The sequence below is a fragment of the Ananas comosus genome, linkage group 3 (assembly GCF_001540865.1).
Source record: "Ananas comosus cultivar F153 linkage group 3, ASM154086v1, whole genome shotgun sequence".
Taxonomy (NCBI): Eukaryota; Viridiplantae; Streptophyta; class Magnoliopsida; order Poales; family Bromeliaceae; genus Ananas; species Ananas comosus.
The window spans coordinates 11000715-11028140 of NC_033623.1; the positions used below are offsets into that span (position 1 = coordinate 11000715).

At 33.7% G+C, this 27426-nt stretch overlaps 3 protein-coding genes across 3 annotated transcripts; all 3 read left to right on the plus strand.

Annotated features, from left to right (window-relative positions):
- LOC109708321 (pre-mRNA cleavage factor Im 25 kDa subunit 2) lies at positions 1959-5982 on the plus strand. Its single transcript, XM_020230032.1, has 7 exons — positions 1959-2192; positions 2876-2921; positions 3950-4043; positions 4159-4232; positions 4915-5001; positions 5084-5194; positions 5559-5982. Exons 1-7 carry the CDS (start codon positions 2074-2076, stop codon positions 5628-5630), a joined length of 603 nt encoding a protein of 200 aa, XP_020085621.1. The 5' UTR covers positions 1959-2073; the 3' UTR covers positions 5631-5982.
- On the plus strand, positions 15228-17568 carry LOC109707258 (transcription factor LAF1-like). The gene is made up of 3 exons (XM_020228402.1): positions 15228-15533; positions 15876-16005; positions 16724-17568. The coding sequence occupies exons 1-3, from the start codon at positions 15398-15400 to the stop codon at positions 17304-17306; spliced, it is 849 nt and encodes a 282-aa protein (XP_020083991.1). The 5' UTR covers positions 15228-15397; the 3' UTR covers positions 17307-17568.
- LOC109707143 (myb-related protein Myb4) lies at positions 21458-24422 on the plus strand. The gene is made up of 4 exons (XM_020228235.1): positions 21458-21695; positions 22719-22848; positions 23274-23395; positions 23462-24422. Exons 1-4 carry the CDS (start codon positions 21563-21565, stop codon positions 24046-24048), a joined length of 972 nt encoding a protein of 323 aa, XP_020083824.1. The 5' UTR covers positions 21458-21562; the 3' UTR covers positions 24049-24422.

Here is a 27426-nt window from a genome sequence, read left to right on the forward strand (position 1 = left end):
GCAGGTGTGGCAGTGAATGGTCTTGTATTTTGGACAGGCGTGTAACTTCAATCTCAATAGAGATAAACAATTTACATATAAATTATCGTAAATTTATATCATTTTAAACTTTTTGTAAACAATTCTCTACAATTCAGATTTAATATAATATAATAATATCCGATTGAGGCGCCACTCTAATAAGAAATGTTATATTTATTTAAAAATTACTTTTGAGGATATTTGATAATTTTAAAAAATTAAAGATATTTAAAAGACTACTGCGTGTCACAAAATTTTAAGTCCTTAAAATATAAAGTGCATTGGGACGTGTTTAAGATCTTTGCGATAAGTTTTAGGGCCGGTCCATGGTGGACCAGGTCCAAGCAGAATTATTCGTTCCAATGCCCCCGAGCCGTCTTTCCAGCAAAGGCTAAAATCGTCAACTTGTGCAAGTTAAAATAAATACACAACCCTAAACTTTAAAACGTTTTGAAATTCAGTCACTAAACTTTTCATTCTTTCATTTTTTGATTTACCATTTTTTAATTTACTATCCGTCTAAGGTTTAATTTAGTTTATTCTATTAACAATTTAAAAAATTCATGTATCTTTTATGAGTGTTTATTTTGATTTTATTAGAATTTTTACCATTATTATAAACAAAATAAGCCAAATTAAGAGTGATGATACATGTACACCAAAAAAAAAAACATCATACACTTTTTTAATGCAAGAACCCGTATGAATTATTATAGAGTAATGAGTTGGACAAAATGTGAAAATACACTCTCTTTGCGCATGTTTGTTTCACCGAAATTAAACTTTTAGTTGAAGTGAATTTTGGATTGAAATAGTTTTCGGTGAAAACTACTTTCACATTTGTTTCGTAGTTATAAAAGTAAATTTCATTAGTTCTACTTTTTATTTGGGAGGATGAGTATGATATAAAACTATAACTTATATATAAATAATAAATAATTTAATAAATAAAATAATATAATTATATTTTATATAATTAAAATTTAATTTAAAACAACAAAATTATTTTATATATAAACTATAGTAATACAACAATAAAATTATAAAGTAAAAAAATATTAATACTTAATTAATTAATTTTTATCATATTTTAATTGTACAAACTAAATAAAAAAATATTAAAATTTAACTAATCAATTTTTATCATATTTTAAATATGTCAATTGAATAAAAAAATAATTAATATCATAATTAAAAATATTTAAATATAACTATCTTTATCTAGTATATTATTTTATCACTTCTTCTTCATCTTTTTGCATCATAATTGACTTCGGCCCATAATAAGTCGAAATCAATTATGCCGTTTTAGATTAGCTCGAGTTTCGACCATAACTGTTTTACGACGAACCAAACAATGAAAGTGATTGTTTATGATAAAAACGACTTTCCCACTATCCACTTCCACCCCGCTTTCATCCAAACAAACATGCCCAAATTTCGGATGTAGGCGTATTATACATTTTAAACCTTTTTTTATGATTAATTTTATACAGATTCCTGCTGAATTACAAATATATCTTTATAAAGTTTAACTTTCATATATTGTTCCTACAAAAGTTTTAATGTTTTCAAATATATCTCTTTAGTTTGTTAAAAATTAAAACGCCGTCTATTTTATAAGTAAAATGATATTTTTGCCATCATAAATATGCCTCTTCAAACATCTTAATTGTTAATTGAAAAGAGATAAAAGGATCAATTCATCTCATTAACTAACTAGGGTTAAATATTTAACCTATGGTTAACTATATTTTTCTAACGGATTCAAACGGTAGGAATATATTTGAAAACATCATAAGTTTTGTAGGAATAATATATAAAATTTGAACTTTATAGGTATATATTTATTATTTACTATATTGCCAGGGACATGTATGCAATTAACCTTTTGTTTAAATTTATTTTTTAACTCTTTCTCCCAACCCTGTTCGGCGGCGAGACTCTAGAGGGAAGAGGAGCGGCGAAAGAGGCGAGAAGAGAACTCTGTAGAGGAGTTTGTGGAGAGAGAGAGAGAGAGAGAGAGAGAGAGAGAGAGAGAGAGGGGTGGGGATGGGGGTTTCTACGGTGGTGAACACGTACCCGCTCTCGAGCTACACGTTCGGGACGAAGGAGCCCAAGATGGAGAAGGACACCTCCGTCGCTGATCGCCTCGCCCGCATGAAAGTCAAGTGCGTCTCTCTCTCTCTTTCCTCTCCCTTTACTTTTTTTTTTTTGTTTTTTTGTTTGAATTTTTTCTCCCAATTAATAAACCCTCGTAAACCCTAGCTTGCATATGTGAAAGATCCAAGAAAGCACCAGTCGGAGGAAGAAAAACCCTAGTTTTTTCTCTCTCTTGCTCTCTCTCATCTCGAGATCATACCTCAAGCGATGGCATTAGATTGTGGGGCCGTTGTTCTTCGACGCCGTAAAGTCGCGATCTCGCGATCTTCTTTTGTTTTTTTTTTGGGCGATCTGGGAGTAGTTCGTAAGCCAAAGAACCCCTTTGCGGGTGATTGGAATGGCTCTTTCTTGATTTATAATTCGTGATTTTTGCAGCATTAGATTTTGGGACCTATGCTCTTGAACGCCATAAAGTCGCGATATCGTGAACTTTTTGCGATGTGGGCGTAGTTTGTAAACCAAAGAACGCTTTTGCAGGATTGATTTATAATTCGTGATTTTTTCCCCAGTTCTTGTTTTCTGTACATTGATTGGATGTAATGAACAGATTAATCTCCGAATTATAGCTAAAATTCTGGTGGGAATATCATACTGGCCCAAAATTTGATCTTTGTACTACAGAATGCAAAACTTTGTGATATTTTCTCACATTTGGTTCATGAAAGCTTGTACTTTTTGTTTCTGGTGCCAGTTACATGAAAGAAGGAATGCGGACAAGTGTTGAAGCGATTCTCCTGGTTAGTACGTAAATCTTGAACATGTTTAATATGGTTTATTCTTTCCACTATTATTGCAAAATCGTAGCTTTATTTATTCTTATATCTTATATGTTGATAAGCATCCTCTTTATCAGGTCTCCTTTTTCTAATAACGAAATATTAAGGACATAATTGTATTTACTTTCAATGAATGTTTATATTATCCCTCTGATTTTGTTATTCAAATCAGAAGTGCTGTTCAACCTCCACCATTCGGCATTTGGCAACTGATATGTGCACAAAAAAAAAAAAATTAAAATCTCCCAGCGAGTTGGAAGAAACAAGTTGTTCTTGTTTTATATGGAGTTACTAATTTGAAATAGCTTACATGTTGTTTGGGTGATGCGCTTCAATTGATTGGTCCATCATAATCTGTCAACAAACCAAGGGGTCTGAGGTTTTTCCTTGTGGAATGAGGAACATTAAGTCTTCCTTTGGGATCTCTCCTTTGTGCATGATGAGTTCGCTTTCTCATGAAATTGCTTGTAGGCCACTTGAAAATCTACAAACCTTTTGGTTGGCCAAATCAGGATGTGATCAGAAGATAGAAAATTGATGGCAGTTGGCACAAAAGCATATGTGCAGTCACGTTCTATGCTACCTTCACAGCGTCATGCCTTTTGTACCATTCTGGCACTTTTAGCAACATATAATGATACAGCCGTTATGGAAAGTAATCTTGCATTACCTAAGTGATTGACTGCTTGACCCACGTTGCTCGGCTCAGTGATTGAACACCTCGTTTAGACAAAACTCATCTTTGGTTTATAGTTGCACTTTTAATGGTTTTCTTACTGTACATATGTTATGGTTGCATCTAATTCAATGTACATCAAGTTGAGTAGTTTCAATAAACTTTTTACTTCATATTAGGAAGGCATAATTAAAGAAACTGACAATTGATGGGTAGTTTTGATACTGTAATTAGTGGTCTTAATGAGAATTTAATTAGTTTGTTTCTCCTATTAGTTCTATTATGCAGATAGTAAGTTTAGCTTGATATGCAGGTGCAGGAGCACAATCATCCCCACATATTGCTACTCCAAATTGGTAACACTTTTTGCAAACTTCCTGGTGGACGCTTGAAGCCTGGAGAAAATGGTGGGATGAATGAAATTTTTTGCTATTTTATGGATAGTTTGAGCTCACTTGAGAACAGTGTACTCTTTTAAGTTGCTTATCTCTTAAATGGACTAAGTTGTCTGTAACTTGACAGAAATTGAAGGTTTGAAAAGAAAACTGTCTAGCAAACTTGCTGCTAATTCACCAGCCCATCAGCCAAACTGGCAGGTATGGCATGCAAATGCTACTTTTAGTCTGGTTAATGGGAATTAGATATCAATGTTGAAAGGTTATAAGCTGCATTCCTATTGATGTCTGATTTGATCAGTGCAGCTGTACAAAGCTTAAAAGTTATAAACCACTGAAGTTGCCTGATATTTTTCACTTTTAAGTCTGATCTCTATAGGCCATCATTTTCTTATAGGGAACGGCAGTGGCTTGATCTTCAACTATACTCTGTTAGCGGACCTTTTAACTGTTTTCACTGAGAAGATCTTGGAATGAGAAATGGTTTCGGAATGGTTAATGAGATCTTAAAAGTGTGACTGCCTTCTGTGGCTGTCTATTGCTAGGTTTTTTCCTCTTGGGTTTCTTATAAGGCTGTTAGATGCATTTCCCCGCTGTGTAGTAAATGATATTTAGTTGTATGATTGTTAAATAATACAGTTGCATTGTTCTTAATTTCTATCTGCACCAATTTCATCTGCTATAAATTAGTGCTTCTGGGTTTTGTTGTAGCGTGCTGCCATTTATGGATTTTTGCAGTTTGTATTTGGCAAAAATTATTCATCTATGTACATATTTCTAGTTGTCAGAGTGAGGGGCCATAGGAAAACCGTCAGTGTGTTGGAATACAAATCTAAAGAGCTAACATTATCAAACCTTATACATCCCCTTCTACTTCTTGCAGGTAGGTGAGTGTGTTGCAGTGTGGTGGAGGCCAAATTTTGAGACTGTTATGTATCCTTATTGTCCGCCCCACATTACAAAACCCAAAGTAAGCTATAGGTGAAGCTTAGCACTAGTAATTTTGACGTTTGGTTGCTTTTTCTGAAATAAAATTATGTTTCCATTTTCAGGAGTGCAAAAAGCTGTTTCTTGTTCACCTGTCGGAAAGGGAATATTTTGCTGTTCCCAGGAACTTGAAATTGCTTGCTGTTCCACTGTTTGAGCTCTATGACAATGTTCAGGTATGCCCGGTGTTCTACAGCCCAGTTCAATGTAGCTACGCTTCATGATCCATATTGTCATAAAGTAAAACTTATCATTTCATAGTTTTTTGTTTTGCATTGTTGCCCATCTTGCTGTGTAATTGAAGTTTAAATAATGGCATGTAAAGAGATCATGTCTGTATTTATTGCATTATTGTACATTCAATGCCTGATTAGGCTGTTCACGTAGGGATTTGTAGTTGGAATCACCTCATAAGTCTTGTCCTTTACAAGATTTCCCATGATCATTTGGATTTACTAACTCTTTAATTGAATCTAAATGGTCTATCGGTTGATTTTCATGATAATTAATTATTTCTGTAATTGTTATTGTTATGGACAGCGATATGGACCTGTTATATCAACAATTCCACAACAATTGTCAAGGTTCCAGTTCAACATGGTTAATGCCTGAAATGGGTGAAGCTGAAGGATAGATATCGTAAAGCTGCAGGTAGACGAAAAGCATGAGCGAAGCATGTCCTGCCTTATCATATGCTGCTTCCTAACTAACCTTTTGTTATCTGAAAGTAGTCATATATGAATTAATGTACTGATAAATCTGCGTGATGATTTGTAACGTATTTACACTTTCAGTTGGATGCCACATATTTTGAGCTGTATCTTAGAGAGGCGAAAATGAAGTTGTAGATGTTGGTAGAGACTAGAGACTTGCATGTATTTGATAGAAAGTACATTATTATCATGTAAAATGGATGATATTTTTCTTTTTCCGTCCCCCCTTTAAGAAATTTTTCTTTTGGAAAGCAAATTGCTTAATGTTGGTGACAAGAGATATCTCCTTGAATTTCGATTTTCACTCAAGAAAAAGAGCCATATCTCGGAGTCTTGATATATTCCTTGTGTGGAAATTTATCACCGACTGATGTATTTGCCTAACATGTAGCTCGGTGCGAGTTAAGAAGCGTTTTATTTCCATGGGACTCCTAAAACGGTTTACAGGATCATGCTAACCCAATAAAGTACCTAATCTCCATCAAAGGCTCGATTGCTGTTCCACTTATTTAATTTCATTCTTGTTTTTATGCTCTTTAATGTACCTTTTATTGCGAGGGAACACAATGATAGCAGCCAGTTGCCCACCGTTCTAAGTTCTGAATGGGTTTTCTCAAAGGTAAACCAGCAGTATGGAATACAGTTCCTGACTCCGTCCTTTACATTGATTTGGCTAGGTTTGGCCCTCGGAATGTTGCAAATTTAGAATTACAAAATTAAAGAGAAAAGGTCTTTTTCATGCCATGTTGATTAAGGTTCATTGGTTGTTGTAAATTCTCTTTAAAACCTATCAAAATGTTGAAGGACAAATACTCTCTTTCGGATTTGTGCTTCCATTAAAATATTTGTTGTTAGCAACTAGCCCCATAGGGATCTCACGAGTTACCCACTCCTTTGATAGTTCACTTAATGCAAGTAATGCTGCATTTGTTTTATTTGTGATTTCAACATAGTTGATATATTTTAAGACGTAAAGATCTAGAAAGTCATCCTATGTTTGGTGTGCAGACTTCATTTGCGCGTCAATTCAAATCACGTTTGTTTTTGATGGAAATCCATACGATTTTCTTTTTGTTGACTGCCAAGAGTAGGAACACACTGAGGTTTGTGTGCATATTGTATATTTTATTGTAGGATTAAGAGAATCAGGTTTTCATTAGCAGGAATTTGTGATGTTCAGTTTCTTTTCTCTGGTTGGGAGTTACTACTGCGAAAAGCGGAAGAGTTTGGTAGGTATTTTTCCGGGAGAAGCGCGCTACTGATATAGGAGATATCACAGTCAAGTTTGTAGATAGAATAATTGTTGGTGGTTGTTTAGTAGCTATGTGCATATATCTTTTCCTTTTTTATTTGTTGTTTCTGGTGCTCTTTGGTTTTCGATACTCAACTTTTATGCTTAGCCTTGTTGGATTCGTCTCTGTTATCTCGCAAAGCCATTTTTGGAAATTAAATATTGTCCCTTCAAAAAGAAAAGGACTGTGCAAAGCATAACAATGGTATAAGTTGGTCTTCTCCAATTGCTAACCTTGTGTTTTGATTAATATGGAAGGAAAATTTCGTGGAACAAGACCCGCATGCGCATTATGCGGAGCGAGAGTTAAGTACAAATTTGTTTCTACGTAAGCAACTTCACTCAATTCGGAGGTCGAAAGCAATATTAGCCATTTCATGTGATTATGGATGAGCAAATTGTCCTTTTTTAGTATTACATCCTGCCATTACTGCAGCTGGCATTTAGGTCATGAGTTAACATCAAGTCCTCCAACTATACATTGTGGAAATCAGTTTCTCTACGTAAAATTTATCGATTTGGCTTATGTTAAAATAGAGATTCTATTCTTCTACTCCTGGATATTCTTCCATAACAAGGCTCGGTAGAAGACAATCAAGTACATGTGAAATAAATACCCTCTTACATTATTTCTTTATAATGTTTTATCATGCGTGCTAAATACGTGCTAAATATATTCTTCCATGGATTAGTAAATTGGTGAGATATCGTTTCCTAGTGGTATGTTCTTTGCAAGAATCAGTTTTTTTTTCTTTGTGGATGTGGCCTGCTCTGGTTACATACTCTTTACCTGCTTCGGACAATAGTTAAATTAGCTTATGCATAATTTATGAATCATGCGCATGATTAGGTTAGGATGTGACAGGGCGAAGGATTGCTTTAAAATGCCAATTCCTTATTCGTCACGATTCCATCAAAAGAATACTTAATTGTTTGTTGCTATTCTAGTGATAAACTTTAGTTTCCTTTCCATTTTTTTCTACATTTAATGCTCAAGTGGTACTATTAATTGTAGTGGTGCTGGCCTTTTAATTTAGATTGATCACTTCTTAGGAACTCTGAGATAGATCTTTTCGGCGGCTAAAGCATCTTCCCATGCCCGTTAGAATAACAAACAATTAATGTCGTTAGTGTATATTTTCTGATTATTGTTTAATGATGATCACTTGTCTTCATCTGTGGGTAGGTTGGAGCTACAGTATATTAATAATCCGGTACGAAAGATGTTGAGAATGATAACATGAATCAATACGCAAGTTGCAATATAAAAAGTGTCCTATTTGGTTGTTCTATCTGTGTTCTCACTGATGGTGCATCAAGATGAATTTCATTTCTTTGAAGTTCGTGGAAACAGCTTTGCACATGCAGAATCGTCTTACCTTACTATGGCTGCAGATCTGCTGCACACAGTTTTCCGACGAACACATTTTCGTCGACGCGTACTGCATATGTTCGTACGTACGTACGTGCATTCATTCATCCATATATATTTGAAAACTTATGTGCGTGGGGTATATATATACGAATGCAAGTGAAATATACTTTGTTTATTTAAGAGTGATTGCCGACGCATTTGATCTCATCGAATCCAGCTGTGGCCCAAGGGAGTTGCAAGTTTTGAAGTTTAAAGATTCCTAGCTAAAGGCGTGTTATAGAAGAAAGTAGGGCAAAGAAACTGCATATTTTGCTTGATCTATATATTTGGGCAAGGCGTGTTTTAAGTCCTCGTCGTCGATACGGGTCGTATCCAACGTGTCTTAACTTGGGAGGAATGGCAACGGAGCGGGGCCGGAACGGGGAAGGACCCCACCCCATCCCATCAGGGTTTTTTTGGGTTTCCTTTCTGGCCCTCTCCTCGCAACGGGAGAGAAGGCTTCATCCCTCTAGGGATTTAGTTGATTTTCTCTAAAAAAATATATACTAAATTAATTTTTTAATTAAAATTTAATTAAATTTTAATTCAAATAAATTTAAGTTTTATTTAATTATTAAGTTTATTTTTTATTTATTATTAAATTATTAAGTATGATATATCAAACAAATTACTAAAAATGTATATCTATCAAATATGACTTAACTAATATATATATAAAATAAATAAGTTTAAAATATTTTATCAAATTAAAAATATATTTAAAAGTATTAAAAATATATTGAAGGCATCAAAATTAGTATTTTATATTTATAAATAAATTAAGAACTATATAATAATATATATTATATTATTTTGCGGAGCGGGAAGTAGCATTCTCGTCTCTGCCCGTCCCCACTGGGACAAAATCTTTTTCATACTGTGCCGACGATATCGCTCAAAATATTCTTTTCTTTTAAATTAGTAAATAGATATCTTAATAAAGTGCAAAAGATTTGATAAAAATATGTAATATGCAATTAAAATATATTAGTGTAAAAGAAAATAAATGTTTTATGTCATTTTGTGTCGAAATGTAGATATTATTCTCGTGACTGGCATGTATTAGCACGACATCGTACGAACAGTGCCATACCATGGCAGTAGATTTTCGGCATGAATCCATTCTAAGGCACTTAAATCCTTGCTTTTGGATTTCTAGAGGATTTTTTTTTTTTTTTTTTTTTTTTTTTTTTTTTTTTTTTTTTTTTTACTTTATTGATCAATTATGTTTTGGTGTCCACATTTAACTTACATGGTCCCGTGTGTCTGCTCTAAGAAGTGTTGAAATGTTACGAAATGTTGCCGAGAAGAGAATGCCGTGTTAAATTGTGGAGCTAATGATTCGTGCATTTACAAACCTAATGAGACTTGTTTTTATATGATAAAGTAGTTTATTGATCTAATTTAATCATTTGCGTGCATACAGCAAATGTATGGAAGAAAAAGGTACTTGTACACTTCAATCGGAGTATACATCTTACACTCCATGAGTCACTCACTAGTCATTTAACGTTATAATGAAATCATTCCATTTATAGGATGTATATGATGTAAGATGTACATCTCGACTAGAGGATATGAGCAGTATTACTAATTAAAAGTACAATAAGTATAATTATGTGCATCTTATTTACTTGGAAATAGTAGATAACGTTGCAATTATAAAATAATTTGTTTGATTGGTGATGAAATTACCTCTCAAGTAGGTGAAAAAAAAAATTTCTATTTAAAAAATTATTAGGGAGGTAAACTTACCTTTTGTTTAAAACTGCTTTTTCTAATTGCTGCAATTGAAATTTCGATCAATTTAAACGTAGTTTAAACTGTTGTAGTTGAGATTCCTTATGCATGCAGTGGTCAATTTAAATGTAGTTTCAGCTGTTGTAGTTGAGATTCCTCATGCAGTTTGACCTACAGTAATTGAATGCATTTGAATCAAACTAAATACTAAATTTATATTCATATATGTTGGCATTCGGTTAAACCGAATTGGGTGCGCCTATGCTTGGGCTTGATCCAACGGTTATCATATTGTCTAATTGGACTAAATTTAATTTCGCTTTTAAATTGAAAAGCTAATTAGAGATATATTCTAGCCATATTAGGATAATAATCATGAATGGATTCTGCATAATTTTTTACTTGTGTATTAGGGTTTTTTACCCTTATAAATATACAGGTTATTCCCTTATAGAAATAACAACAAAAACAATAGAGAAAAAATACTCAAAAAATGTGAGTAATTTATGAGCCATCTTATTAGAGAGAGAAACTACATCCTCTATTGCCCTATTATTTTAGTGGGCCTTGGACGGTGGATTAAAAATCGTGCTCGTTCGTAATTCAATCTACCATGGGTTCGGAGCGTTAGAAGATCTTCGTAATCGATCCAAGAATACGTGAATCAACCTTTACGATCCGAGTTCATCACGTTCTAGAGCAAGTCGCTTCCGTAAAAATACGAATAAATACTTCCACTGTATTCTACAATATATAATTATAACTGCAGCGCAGTTGCAACGTCATAGCAACCAAAAACGAAATTGCACTGTGTGTGAGCAGTTTTTGCTAGCAGGTTAATAAGAACAATCACATCTACAACAGTAAATTCTCTCAAAGTAGTTGAAGCATTTGGATTTTGTCAAGTAGTTTTAATGGAAAAGCATCAAAATCAAGTTGGTACAAAACTAGTTAGTCTTTCAAGATTTTTGCAAATGTTATTAAGGGCCAGTACAAATTTGAAAAGTCCCAGAAGAATACAATGCATGTGTTCCCACAAAATTATAGACCCAAAATTTCTATGCTCAGAGTTCATTGACTTTAGAAATAGTTTATTAAAGCAAAAGAGTGATAACAGGTTTTCAAATGAGAAAATAAATTATTATATTGGTAATAATTAAAATTATGTCATGTCTATGGAGAAGGTTACACAATGTGTTTTGTGGCACTATTTAAATGCAAATGGATCAGATAAAAGAAATATTTATTGTTTTGCGACCTCCCATTGTGTAACTTAAGCATGATTCTATTTTATCATCTAAAGAATTAATTTGTTGGCAATGATTATGTTTTGTTTTGTTACATAATACAAGTTGGAATGTTCCTTTGATGATAAGATGATAGATAGTTAATCACTTGATCTCAAGCCATTGTTAATTACATGTCACAGGAATGCTGTAGAAGCAGTTTTCTCAAGATTAAAGCATGAACTCAACTGTAACTGGTGGTTGATTAAAAACAAGCACCGGTTTAGTTCATTACTTAAGAGGCTAATTTGATTTCTCGAAAAAGTGTGAAAAGAAGTTTTTCAAGAAATTTTTTGAATGTTTTATCCGTTTGATTTGAAGAAAAATAAGTATTTTTGAAAATCTTTTTTTTCATATTTCATGGAACTATAGATTTTTCATTTTCCAGATTTTTTTAGAATAACAAAAAAAAACTAGTTTTCTATAAAATATGAAAAAAAAATTTTTTTCATAAAACTAGTTTTTTCAGAACCAAATAGACAAAAAAATAAAAAATTGATTTCTCATAAAAAAAAGTTTCTCGGGAAATTTTTTTTTATACTTTTCCGACCAACGTAACACCCCCTAAGCACTTTCAGATCCTTTAAGGGGGTGGTTGCGCGTACATTTTTATTTTGTCAACAATTTTGTAGTTTAAAATGCTACACTTTTCCTACTCTATAATTTCTTTTCTGGTTTATTTGATTGACGTCTATTCGGTTCTTTGGTTCCCTTGGTGTAAAATTTTTGCATAGTATTTTTTTTTAAAATATTGTTTTCTAAGGGGTTTTCCCCGTTATATTCAAATAAACAAAAAAAAAATGATTGTCTTTCTATATTGCTGTAAATTTTGTTGTCGAATAAATCATTAAGTACTCAAATCTATAAACCATTGGATAGTAAATTGATATATTTGATTCATCACAGAATGATAAATTATTCTGCTGCTCGATTAATAGTAGATTCTTAAAGTAAAATAAAGATAAAATTAAAAAATAACAAATATTTTAAATTGTAGGATAGCAAGAACGTAAAGTCACCTACTCTTTTCCAACTAAATTGAGAGCCAAACAATTACTAAAGAAAATATTTTTTATATAAAAAAAATCAATGTATCAATAAAGCATCCACACTGATTTTTTAATCAGAAAGGGTACAAAGATTTAAAAAACAATAAAAAGTACATTGCACAATAAAAATTGAACTGATTCCAGCTTTATGCAACTTACGAAGGGCCACGCCATAGTCAAAAGATCTCAAATTTGTACTTGTATTTGTTATTGTTCAATTATTTTGGAGTGTTTATGAAGTAATCTACAATCTTTGATGGGGACAAAACATAATAAGCAAGTTCTTCAAATTGATCTACTCTTAAAAAATATATTTATACAAATAGGCCAATCTAAATAGTTTAACTTGAAAAGTGGCGTATCTTTTTTCCCTTTTCAAGGGACAAATTGAGAGCGAAAGCTAGATGACTTATTTGGGGAAAAATGTTAACATATTAATAGTTAGTTGGCTAATTTGGGTTTAATGGAGATATACATTTCAATTTACAAAAAAAGCTTGTCATGTAAGAATGATGATGAACGTGCCTTGATTTAAGCTTTTGATCTTTTAGTTACATTTGAGAAGAGTTTTGTCGAGTAGCATATTCGTGATTATTACCGGACACAACTTGTTCTTTGTATTTTGCTATTTATCACTGATATTTTTATAAGCCTCATGTTTCCGTATTGGGCATGCGTATATGCTTATCAAATATGTGTCCGATATGGTCACTCTTTGAACGCCCGTTCAATGTCAGTGTATAGTGCATACAATAAAATATATATATATATATATATACATATTTTTATTTTATTTTTTTTATACATATATAATGTAAGATGATAAATATTTTAACTTTTTAATAAATGCATACAATTTTTTTTTGACAAGATAAGTAAATTATGTATGGTGGAGAAATTTTTTTTTTTTAAATATATGAACTATCTATCAAAATTTTACTAAATTTCATTCGTACGAGGAATATAGCAATATTTCACTAAAATTAATATTTTATACATAATAATATATATTATAATATTAATAATATTATATTTTATTAGCCGCTGTCCGTGCTGTATCTGTTTCCTAATTTTTGAAAGTTGTTGCTTTGCTATGTCCAACTCGTGTCGTATTTCGTGTCCGTGTCAGTATCAAAAAATAGAGGCGAAAGATACCACAACAATATCGTATCAGACAATTTGTCTTCTTGTAGTTGGATCTCCAATTTTTTGGAATGCTCCAAATTCTACTTGAGCATCCAAATCAGGTTCAATACCAGTAGAAACATGAACAAAGTTCTACGGCACCGACCGTTCCTAGCGCAAGTGGCAAAGGGTTTGATGATTAGCACCCGAGGTTCCAAGTTCGAATCTTAGTTGATTCACATTTCTAACCAAGTTTATTTCTAAATTAAATAAATGAAGCGGTAGCATACTACTTATCTCTCAAAAAAAAAAANAAAAAAAAAACAAAGTTCATTTTTCTCAAAAAAAAAAAACAAAGTTCTACTACCTATCTTTTTTCTTTTTTTTTTTTAAGGGAAAACTTTAAATACCACTCCCCTAATTCCACACTTTTTCACTTTAGTAACTTGTGGTTTAAAATATATCAATTTAGTACCATGTGGTTTCGCATTTTCTCACTTTAGTACTCTGTGGTTTAAAGTGCATCAATTTAGTATACTGTGGTTTCATTTTTCTTTTTTCGTCGGTTCCTCGGTTAATATTTCATTAAATTATATACAAAAAACGTCAGATACCCTACCTTGGTTTATCGAATATTTACTTTAGTACCCTTTAGTTTTAACGTTGTCACTGATTTTTTTTTTCCTCCGTTAATATTTCGTTAAATTATATATAAAAAACTTTAGATACCCTATCTAGGTTTATTGAATATTTATTCTAGTATCCTTTAATTTTAACTTTGTTACTAATTTAACGAAAAAAATTAGTGACGTAGGTAATAAAAAAAGAAAAATGAAACCACAGGGTACTAACTTGATACACTTTAAACCACAGAGTACTAAAGTGAGAAAGTGCAAAACCACAGGAACTAACTTGAAACACTTTTAACCACAGGGTACTAACGTGAGAAAGTGTGAAACCACGAGGGGGTATTTGAAGTTTACCCAAAAAAAAAATGATGGTACCAATGACCTTTGACCCAAAAAATAAAAAAAAAACCACTTTATGTACTTGCAATGAATTTATTTTCTCAAAAAATGACTAGCGACCCAGTCAAAATTAAAATTATGCTCAAAGCCTTTGATTAGCTGATAAACACATTACAAGAGGAAAATGCAAGCACTGCATGCACTAATTTAATCTCTGTCGGTGCTTTAATTTGCGAAAGAACGAATCGAAAAGAGTTGACATTACAAATCATATGATTATGTGTAGCCTAAATTCATATTCGCCTCGTGGAACAGCAGGCCTGCGCTCATTCCTCTTTCCCTCCTTCGACTCCCTAAAATTCTGAGTACTTAGTCTAATAGTGTGAAAGGCTAATTACATTATTAAAAACTTCTGCTAAAACTCGTGGCCTCGAGAAAATGACAAACTATGGTACTTAAGTATCAATTATTTTATCTAAAACTTTAGAAACTGCGACATCGCAATAATTGACTAGTGATTATACTACCTGTCACCAAATTATGTACTATAAAGTATTAGTTTTGTAATCTATAAAGGGCCATCTTATGTGACTAACTGAGTTCATTATATGACAAAGTCTATGTCATTAAGTTTCATTTTACTCTTCTTAATAGTAGTTTAATCAGTTAATGAAAGATTCTTCATGACTATATATACATGTATACTTTCCCTGTTCTCTCTCTCTCTCTCTCCATTGTAAGCATCATTGAAAAGGCCAGTTTTTTCCCTGTTACATGAGCAGCATTGCTTGATATGGGGTGCAAGACATGTGAGAAGCCAAAAGCCAATTACAGGAAGGGCTTATGGTCACCAGAAGAGGACCAGAGGCTAAGGGATTACATTCTCCGATACGGCCACGGCTGCTGGAGTTCGGTTCCTGCTAAAGCTGGTGAGTTGCTGCACTTCCGCTTTCGTTCGACGCTGAATTCCGATGACTACGGTACTAAACTTGCGAGTGAGAATTGAAAGAGACATAAATGTATGATAAGCATGTCAGCATTTCACATGAGCTACATTTGGCCTATTTGTTGTGCTCCTTCAACTTGATCATATATATATATATGCCTAATTGAGCATCTTAGTTTTCTGCGATTGCGATTAGCCGTGTGCCCGTATGTAGATTTTGCATACAAATTGAAAGACCAAATAGAAAAGAAAGAAGGGAGGGAATGATCTGAATTATGCTTATACAAATTGCAGCTCTGAATTAATTGCCTGGTTACTGCTGCAGGCCTGCAGAGAAATGGCAAGAGTTGCAGATTGAGATGGATCAATTACCTCAGGCCGGGGTTAAAGCGCGGCATGCTCTCTCAAGCAGAGGAGGAAACTGTTATTAACCTTCACGCGGCATGGGGAAATAAGTATGCATCTTTTGTAGAACCTGTTCTTCTACTTTATCAAATTGTTTACTGGCGCTTAAATCAGCAACCAATTCTCAACATTTAGTTGTCTATTTCTTAAATCCGTAACAAGTTGGTAATGCAATGTCATAAAAAGAACACAATGATGTGGAGTAGGTTGATGCTGACACACTTATACGGGAATCTACGGTTCGAAAATATGAAACATTTTCCGATGATTTTAACACTTGTATATTTGATATTTAGAATAGAAGGGCTAATGAAAAGACTAAAATCATCATGGTTGGGGCTAAAAATAATGTAAACTTATTATTCCACGCAGTTGCTTCCCCTGGAAAGCTAATTCATTTCTTTAGTTTTATTGAATTGTAGAATCAGTTTCGAGATTTTATTATATATTGTCGTTACCCCTACTTAATTAATTGATAAAATGTATTCAGTGTTTGGCTCATAATCAATTGACTACTTGCCAAAAAAGAATTAATTAAAAAAAATAAATTCTGGATGCTCTTATTAAGTAATATTATCTTAGCCAAATATTCAAGTTGCCGTGTGAAAACAAGCAATTTGGTTCTCATTTTTCCATCTTTTTTTTTTTTTTCCATTTTCTTTAGTCAGTCATAGACTTTGATTAATTTATGATTATATAGAATGCTTATTACCCGCGCATGTTTATTTGATCTCCCAATAGTTGACAAAGTAAATTGGTACATTGCAGGTGGTCCCAGATAGCAAGGCATCTACCGGGCCGAACCGACAACGAAGTGAAGAACCACTGGAACTCGTACCTCAAGAAAAGAGTTCTAAAGACCGCCGAAGGGTCTAACTCTTGCTCATCATCAACCAAGTCCACGGACATGGACAACAGCCACACGCAACTCGTTGAAGAAACCAAGAACCAGATCGCGAATTCGGATTCTCCGGACCCAGTCGAGTCACGTACGTTGAGCTCGTGCCAAACCGTTTCACAGAGCACCGGACCCAACAGCTCGAATGAGAAATCTCAAGCACCGATTCCTCGAATTCTGTTCGCTGATTGGGCCTATACCGACCCTGCGAACGGCGAAAACGCACTGGGTGTAGATGGATCAATGAACTACAAGTTGGAGCCCAGCTCAAGTTATGAGTTTTACAGCAATATAACAGCAGGGGATTTTGGTCAGGGATTTGAAGATTACGGCATGTACAGGGGGTTCAATTCGGAGTTGGAAACTGCTAGTCAAATACAGGGAGGGGGGTTTTATGATCCTTCATCTATGAGTGAAGTGTTTGGTTGTATTGGACCAAGCCATGCATGGTGAAATTTAGTAATAATCTCATCAAATTAAGTCACTTTAGTATTGATTCATGGTTGTGTGACAATTGGTATCATTGAAACAACTTGTAAATACTTAATCATACACATTTCTTGTCCGCGGAACGGTTTGAGAAGAGCCATAAGAGGAACTCAACCAAATTGGTGATGTTCAAAGTTAAGAGAAATCTAGTCAAGTGCAAAGTTGCCATTGTAAACTAATAAAGGTATAAATAAAGGAATTTGAGATGCTTGGAGTGTGTTTTTAAGTTGTTGCTGTTTCTTTTATGAATTCAAAAGTAGTAAAAATTGCATGAAAACCACCTCAAATATAGGCCCTAAAGCTTTTTTTTTTTTCTTTTTTTCTTTTTTTAGGGTAAACTTCATATGGACAATAATTGGTGTTAGGAACATTGAAGTATTAGTAGTTTTTTTTGCTGAAAACTATTAAGTTTAATGCTCTATCAGCATTGGATGTAACTTTTCTAAAATAATGAATAATGAATGACAACGACAATAGAAGTAAAAAAAAAAAAAAATCTAAGTTTGGATGCAATTTCAAAATGTATTATATTTCAGATAAGATCTATAAGTTATATCTGATATATGTGTCCTAAATATTAAGGCAGGTAAAGTAATAGTAAATACGTTCACTATGTTCTCAAAGCAATGTTTCATGTACATCCATACATACATATTTGACATATGTATCTTAAATATAGCGATTTAATTTTTCACACAAGTCTTATCAAATTTTTATTTTTTCAATACTAAAAATCTAAAAAAATAATCTAAATCCTTAGATGCATTGGGTGTAAGATTTGCATCCAATTTTCCTAGTCTAGGTCTCTTCCGAACAACTTCGGAGGTGAGCGCCACTTATGAATTGTGAAGCCTCAATAAAATAATTACACATCAGATAGAAAAAAAGGATATGATTAAAAATATAGTGGATTATAAACTATAATAAAGATAATTGAGTTTAAGTATTTTATGCTTTTAATTTGGGCCCAACAAGTTATTAGTTTCTGGGCAAAGTGGTTAACACTGGTATCAAAGTCGATTTACCAGCAAAAAATGTGAGGTGAGACTCGTATCGTCTTATGATCTTGGATTAGAGAATAAAACTTAGACGATAACATCTATCGGGCTCTAAAGATGGGGCTAACATCTCGTGGTAATATTGAACTAGAACTTGAACGAGAATGTCTAGATCTAAAGGGATTGGGGATCATATCGTCTGGTTATTGTGGATTAGGGAATGGAACTTGGACGACAATATCTAGGTCTAAAGGTGGGGCTTACATTACCTGGTAATATTAGGCAAGGGACTGGACCCGACGAGATGTCAGAGTATCAACAAAAAAATCTAAAACGTCCCAATAAAATAGTCACACATCGAATTGAAAATAAATAATAATTGAACTCAAATATTTTAGACTCGTGGTTTGGATCCAACAAGCTATTAGTGCTAGTGGGCCGAATTGTTACATTTAGTATCAAAGTCAGTTCACAAGCCGAAAGGATAAAGTGGCTCACATCGCTTTGTAATCTTGGGCCAGGAAATGAGAGACGAGAATGTCAAGATCTAAACAAGGAGTCTTTAAAGCCCTAATAAAATAGTATCAAATCAGATGAAAAAAATATATATATGATTGAAAAATATAATGGATCAAGATTTTTACTAACAATAATTGTACTTAAAAATTTTTGACCAGTGATTTGAGCCATTCTTTGCAACCACTATGGGCCCTGAGGCACAAGATGATTTTACTCGTCGTCGGTGTCAACTAGTGAACTTGCTCAATCTGTTCAATTGTGACCTTCGAATTAATGGAGTCACATTCTCAGCTCCAATCCTTGTTTCTGTTTTCATATTCCTGATTTATCCACTGGGTCAATCTGGTTGGTTCTTTGCGCCCAGTTTTGGCGTAGCAGCTATATTTCGATTCATCCTCTTCTTCCAAGGATTTCATAATTGGACGTTGAACCCATTTCATATGATGGGAGAACTCTTTAATCTTTATTCAAAGATGGTGACTAAAAATACATTTGGTGCTCAATTGAACTCAAGCCAAAGAGACTTGTTCAGTAGTTGCTACGAACCACTTTTGGTCCCAAATCTTTGGATTGTTTTTTTTTCAATAAATGTTGGTTAGTAGAAAATTTACGTGACTAAAAGGATCATATTACCATTTTATGTGGAGTGAGGTGTTCTTCCCATTCTATCCCAAAGGTGATAGAATTTGTAAATACAACTATTATTTTCAGGCTACTAAAATAAAAGAAGTATAATTACAGTAATTGCAGCTTTACAAAACCAAACAAATTGGTGTTGTATTTTTAACTATATTATATTTATAACTACATATTCAATAAAACTATGAGTAATAAAAAGAATTATAAAGATTTTTTTTTTACTATGTCGGAAACAAAAATCGCCAACCAATCACAACATGCGGTGTTGCTTTTCCTGCTAATGAGCGGCAACAAGAAAATGTTTGGTTGGATGTAGTTGGAATGAGTGTTTTTGCGATAGCTAAAACTGTAGCTGTAAAATGCCAATGCGCCTTAAGTATTCCAATCAAACAACCAATCAAAATAAGACATAAAATTACCTTTAGGTTTCTTAAACAAATTTGCACAGACGAAAGATTTAGACCTATTTGGCCTCACTTCCGCTTCAACTTTATACACCAGCAATCTTTTATAAGAATAAAATTTAAGTCCTAAAAACTAAAACACTAATTTAATATTTTTCAATTTATTCCCAAAACCTATGAAAAATATTTTAATAAAATGTTGTTAATAGAATTATTATTTTAACAATGTATTATTTTATTAAATCATAATTATTCAAAAATTTTGATGTAAGGATCTGTTTACTACAACGTAAAACTATCAAAGATGATCCTCCATGGAAAAGAGTTTTTTTGTGGAAAAAAAAAATTTTACGCTCTCTGACGTTTAGCATATAGAAAAAAAAATAGCTTTTCAACCATGCTTATTTTGCTGAAAAAAAATTTGAATGACAAATAATTTATATAATTTTTATTATATATTATGTATTATTTATAAAATATCTATCCTATTATATATATTATAATTAAAATTTATATCTATATATATATTATTATTATCATCATTATCTATATTTATAATTTAAATATATTCAAAATTATATTATATAAAATATATATATTATATATATAATTATATATATATAATATATTATATATATATATATAATACTATATATATAATATACTATAAATATATATATTTTAGAGAGTTTTTGTTTTTAGTCGAAAAATAATAAAAAATAAAAAAATTATTTTTTTCTCAAACAGTAAGATTATTTTTATAAAAAAAAATTCTACATCAAACTAAACAAGCAAAAATATATTTTTTATTTTTTTAAAAAAATTTCCTTCCTTTAAAATCAAAACAAACTCCCAGTCAACCTAACTCAAAACATAAGCCCAAACCCAAACTCAAACCCAAACCCAAACCCAAAACCCACCTGATCAGATCGGATTGCCAGAAATGCCCCTCCTCTCTGCTCCACTGGCAGCAGCAGCAATTTGGGACGCCACGTGGCGGCTCGCTTATCCAGCTGGAGGGCAATTTCGTAATTTCATCCTATCTGATCCCCCACCCCCCGGGTTGGACACATGTGCCTCTCCGCCTTAATTTATGGTTATATATAGTCAAATCCCCAATCGCCCCACCATTCTCTCTCTCTCTCTCTCTCTCTCTCTCTCCCCACAACCCTAAAAGCGAAGGAGACACCAAAGAACCCTAACCCTAACCCTAACCCTAGCAGAGGAAGCATTAAACCCCATCGGGTTCAATCAATGGCGAGGGAACTGCAGAGAACCCTCTGAGCGCATTTACTTCGCGAGCGAGTTCCCTGATCCCCTTCTCTCTCTCTCTCTCTCTCTCTCTCTCTCCTCCTACTAGTTACGTGAGGATCTCAAAAGTGCTCGTCGTCCTCCATTGTTGTACTTGTTCCGCGGCATTTAATGCATCGGCTTAATTAAACTTCTTATTTATTGCTGTTTTTGTTTTTGTTCTTTGGTTTGATTTTTGGGCGTGTTTCGAAGCAGGTGAGATCACGGCATTTAAGGCTTCGAGATCCACCTCGGTTTATAAAGATCCCTCAAACTTAGGACTTCTATTTTTTTTTTCTTTTTTCCTCCTTTTCTCCTCTTCTTTTTCTCATCCCTTGGGATTAGGGTTTCAAGAGGGGTGGTGGGGGGTATGGGGAGAGCTCCGTGTTGCGATAAGCAGGGGATGAAGAAGGGGCCGTGGACTCCCGAAGAAGATAAAATCCTCGTCGATTATATCCAATCCAACGGCCACGGAAGCTGGCGCTCTCTCCCTAAGCTCGCAGGTTACTTTTTTTTTTCTTTTCTCTTTTTTTAATAGAGAGTAGAGAGCGAAGGACCGAAAAAAAAAACATTACTAATTTGATTATAAGGTTTTTTCTTTTTCTTTTTTTTTTGTGTGTATGTATGTGTTAGCGTGTGGGTTAGGACATAGAATTGAAAAGAAGTTACTGTGTTCTTCGATAGGATTCTGTGTACCCGTTCGTAATGGCCTAAACAAAATACTGACGCACACGTAGCAGTGCTTTGCCGTGTTTCTGAATACAGTGTATTGGGTCCCCAAACGTTAGCTTAGAGCGGGAAAAAGGGTTTTTTTTTTTTGTGGTTACTAATTAGTTGTATCGGAATCTTAATTAAGACTACAATTTTGTTCTCTTCTCCTTTTCGTATAGCCGTTTGAACTTTTAATTTAATATTTAAATATTTTAAATTTTATTAAACAGTTTATTGGACTCTTTTCTTAGTCTAACCTATACAGTAATTTTGATTGCATGTCCCGTGCATAATTTTGTAGGACTTCGAAATATAAAAAATTTATATTTTTTTTTAAAAAAAATTGGTATTAAGTGAGAGAAGTGATGTCGGTGAACGGATTTTTAATTTTTATCTATTTTTAATATGTAAGAAAAAAAAATATTTTATATTTTAAGATTTTTTTTAAAGATTATATGCCTTTCGAAACCGGCTAGATAATTAGTAATTTTAATTAAAAAGAAATTTATTGATTTATTAATAAAATTTAGAATTTTATTAAGAAAATTGAAAAGCTATTTGTCAACTTGTGAAAGAGTCAAAGGGTGTTTACTTCTTTTTTTTTTCGTAATTAACGCAACATTCTCTTGCTTTTATTACCTGCTATTATTACTGTTTCCTCCAATCATCATCCTTTTTTCACTTTTAAAACTGAAATAAATAAATTAAATAATTAAAGTGGTGTGGTCAGCAGAGTGCGTGTGGGGCTGGGCTCATTAAAAATAAAAAAAAAAAGATAAATAATAATAATAAATAATAGTAAAAAGAAAATGCAGGTTTGCTACGCTGCGGCAAGAGTTGTCGTCTCCGGTGGACCAACTACCTGAGACCCGACATCAAGCGCGGCCCCTTCACCACCGAAGAGCAAAAATCCATCGTCCAACTCCACGGCATCGTCGGTAACAAGTACTACCATACACCACTTTTTCCTTCTTTTTTTTCTCTTTTTTTTTTTCCTGTAATTTATCCCCTCAAATTTTTATATCCTACGTGTTAGATTGGTTCACGGGTTTATAATATTACGATAATTCTCAATATTCTTTTTTAAATTATCATTTCTGTAGTAAAATTATCGTAATATTATAAAATTTTCGAACGAAACAGTCCCTAGTTATGAAGGTGGACCCTACTGTGATAAATATCTTAGTACTGGATCGCGTGGACCGCGGCTCGGCCAATTTAATGGTAATGTTATCTGCTGCCCACTCAATGAATGAACTTATGAACTTCCCTGGGGCCTGGTCCTTTTTTTTTTTTTTCTTTTTGATTTTTCTATGTTTTGTAGCAAAATAAAATAGGCTATAAAGTTCTCATAATAATTGCGACTGCAGGTGGTCCACGATCGCGGCCCAGTTGCCCGGTCGCACAGACAACGAGATCAAGAACTACTGGAACACCCACCTCAAGAAGCGCCTCCTCCGCATGGGCATCGATCCCGACACCTTCGCCCCTTCCTCCTCCCCCTCTACTTCGTCCACGGCGGCCTCCGCCTCTGGCTCCCCAGCCTCCTCCAGCTCTGCCTCCTCCCCCTCCTCCTCCTCCCCCTCCGCTGCCGCCGCCGCCGCGCCTGCCTCCTCTTTCCCGACTACCCGCCACATGGCCCAGTGGGAGAGCGCCCGCCTCGAGGCCGAGGCCCGCCTCTCCCGCGAGTCGCTGCTCTTCTCCTCCTCCGCCGCCGCCGCCGCCGCATCCGCCGCATCCGTCGGCGCCCGCAACGAGTCCGATTCTCCGCCGCATTCTAATGCCGAGCCCGATTTCTTCCTCCGGATGTGGAATTCCGAAATTGGCGACGCCTTCCGGAAGCCCGTCTCCGGAGACAGCAGCATTGCAGATGCTGCGGTGAAGGTGGAGACGCCAGCAAGGGAGGAGACGGAGAGCAAGAGCTGCGTGTCCGTAGCTGCTGCTGCGGCGGCGGCGGCGGTGGGGGGGCGGGGGGACGACTCGTCGGGGTCGAATGAGGTGGAGGAGACGTCGGAGGAGGAGACGTACGACCTGTACCTGGACTTCGGCGGTGACGACCTGGGCGTGTTCAGTGGCCACCTCGGGAGCTTCTCGCTCTTCGGCAGCGACCTCGCGGAGGCGTCGCTGGACACGGCATTCAAATGACCGACTTACTCTAATTACCTCTTTTCTGCTGTTTGCATTGGCGCATTCACGAAAGAAAATTTGAATTTGAATTTGAATTTCGAGGCGAGGGTATGGATGGTCAAAGGAGGTTCGATGTCATCACGTTTAAGCTGGGATTTTTGGTTTTGGGCCAGCTACGAGAGTAGGTTTTGTTTATTTTATTTTATCTTTTTTGGGGAGGTTTTATTTTTGGAGATGTGTAGTATATCATCACAATGTATGGGGATGCAGCTGCGAGGGATTTTGTAGTGAAATGAATGGATGATCCTGTAGCATCTTATTAGAGCTGTTTGTACAATGGAAATGGACCACAATATTATCTACTAATTAAGCTGCTACTGATGCCTCTGAAAGTCAACTCAGGTTTTTGATTAGCTTGAGCACAAAGCAACTTTTTGTGGCTCTTGGGCTTCTCTGTATTTTACTTCTTCCTCTTACGCTCCTGTTAGCAGTGCTAAAAACTTCGCAAGCTTCCCAAAATGGGCTCTAAATATTTTGGCCACATGATTTTTAGATGCATTCTCATTCTCTTCTGTAATATTATATTTGTACTAGGATACATATCATACATATTCAAATGAATTTGGATTGGAATCATTCTTAAGTAACCTGGATGAAAAACTTATCCTAAAGCTTTCCAATTTATACATTTGTTGAATTATAAAATATAGGATAATTTTGCATAATTTATTAAAATATTATATTTTAACATGATGGTTGAAAAGGTGTACAACCTTTTGAAGCTTGGAAATGCAAGTTGGATTTGAATCGGAGTCGCGTGACCTTTTTGCATGCATATGCATATAAATTTTGCATGTAGAATATTTTTAATTTCTAATAAGCGATAAGATCTACGGATAAATAAAAATTAACACTATTCATGCAAAGTTGCAAAAGGCCGCACTCTTAATAATATAGGACACTGGCTAGTAAATAATATAGTAATAATATAGTAGGGCATCATTTCTTTTAATTTTGAGAGATATTGTTTGTATACTATTATTATATACATATATTCTCCATTATTTCATTAATGTGTTGACGCATTTAGATGAAACATTTCAACTTATATAATCAGCTGTATCATGGGACATAGGTGGCCGTGTTTAATTGCTTATTTATTTATTTTTTTTAAGAAAAAATGAAAACGTATATGTATGGAGCAGGGAAAGTGTAGAGGTCAAAATGAAGGTCCAACGCAGGTATTTAATGTGGTGTGGTAAATGCGGGGCAGATGTCATGATGAGGGCATCATCAAACATCCCAGCATTTAATGCTTCCTGAATGTGCACTCCATCGTTTTGTTTGTTTTTTACTTTTTATCTTCTTATCTTATTTTATTTTATTTTATTTTATTTTATTTATTTATGGACGTTCAAACAAAGAAATAAAAAAGCGAGACGCGACGAGACGGGTGGTGGTGGTGGTGGTGGTGGTGGTGTACGTGATGTGAAAACAGAGCCACAGCAGCAACAGGGAGTCCAATACATTACTACGTACACCGTGGAATCCGAATCTCAAAGCTCAATCAATGGAGGTAAATTTGGAATGGCAATGCACGTTGACGCGCCATAAATGAACACTGTCGAGAGCAATGCTACGTATACAGAGCGTACATCTTACATCCATTTATTCTAAACGTATCATGTATAAGTAAATTTAAGTTCGACCCAGTTTAATCAATAACTTAAGATTCAAATCCAAACTCAATTCATTTAATAAACGAGTTGAGCGGGTTGATGCACATAATGTGTTTAATTATCTAAATTACTTATAAATCATATAAGTTTATAACAAAAGGCTAATATCGGTTAAAATCTTAAATTATATATAACTAAAAATACAGCTACTGTAATTTCGAAAGCACGAAGCATTCGTACTATCAATTATTTTCAATGATAAGCATTCGATTCGACAATCAATTTCGTCAGACATAATTTACACTATCGAAACGACTATATAAAAATCAAATTTTATAAATTTTCGATATCATTTGCCAAGTGATTAAATAGTTTTTTTAAAAACATTATTTTAATAACTGATGTGGCGTGTTTATAAGCTTAACGGTATAAAACAATTCAAATAATTATGTAAAATTTTAATAGAAAATTTCATTTATCATGGAGAGAAAGATCATTTCTTCGAACTTAAAATTTAAGACTTTACCATTATTTTTTACGAGATTTTTATTTTCAATTGTTCATTTTTAGACTATTCAGTCATTAGGCAAATAAAATTGTAAAATATAAAATTTAGTTTTTAGATAATTCTAATACAATAGATCATTTTTAAAGGAGTCGATCTCCACATCAGATGTCCTGTTATCGAAAACAACTTGAAAATATGAAAACATCCGTACATTTGAAACCAAAATAGTCTATCTCCATAACTGAAATTATCTTTATGTAGAGTGGGGCTATTATATTTTTAGAAGCATACTTGCTCCATTAATCACTTTTTTTCGATGATGGAATATCAGAATTAGTGATTTTCTCAGTTAGACTTGATCTACACTATTTAAAATATCTATATGTTATGTTTTGTTATTTGTCATTATCATTTCTCTTGTGATTGAATGGCCCTAAATGAAATGGTTAGAAATAACAATTTCATAAAAAATAGCAATAAAATATTTTGAATTAAATTGGAGATATTTATTTTAGATTAGATAGTTAAAAGAAAGAGAAAATCTATCAAAATTTTATTTAATTTCCATATTATTATGTTGTTTTACTTGTAACTGCTTATATTAATCATTACAATTTAATTCTTCAGTCCTTTCAATCATTATTATATAAATAATATTAAAAAATTATAAAATTTAAAATTTAAATATTTCAAATAGCACTGATTAAGTTAAAAAAAAAAAGATCGCCGATTCGAATATCTCATTACCGAGAAGAAAGTGAAACCACGCAATCCTCTGAAATTAAGTATAGCTGCATTACTCTTTTATGCATTAATATATTATAAGTTTATAATATGTATCCATAATATCATTATTTTTGTCCAAGCAGGAATAGAAATATCCGCACTGTTAGGAAAATTTCTTTTTACAGTTTTACATACTTCAGTTTTTATTTTATAAAAAAATATCTACTATTAAGTCAATTTGAATACACAAATTAAACAAGCTAATCCGTCTTTTAACATTAAAATCTAAAAATAATAAATAAACTCTAGAAAAGAAATTATAATATTTAGATAAAAGTAAAATTGATATGTCACAGCGAATTGAAGGCTCTTCATCCAGGGACGGAGCTATTGAGGGGCCCACAGTGGCCATGGCCCTTCCTAAAATTTTTAAAATTATATAAAATTTCTTTATAATAAAAATTAAAATATTATAAATTTTAA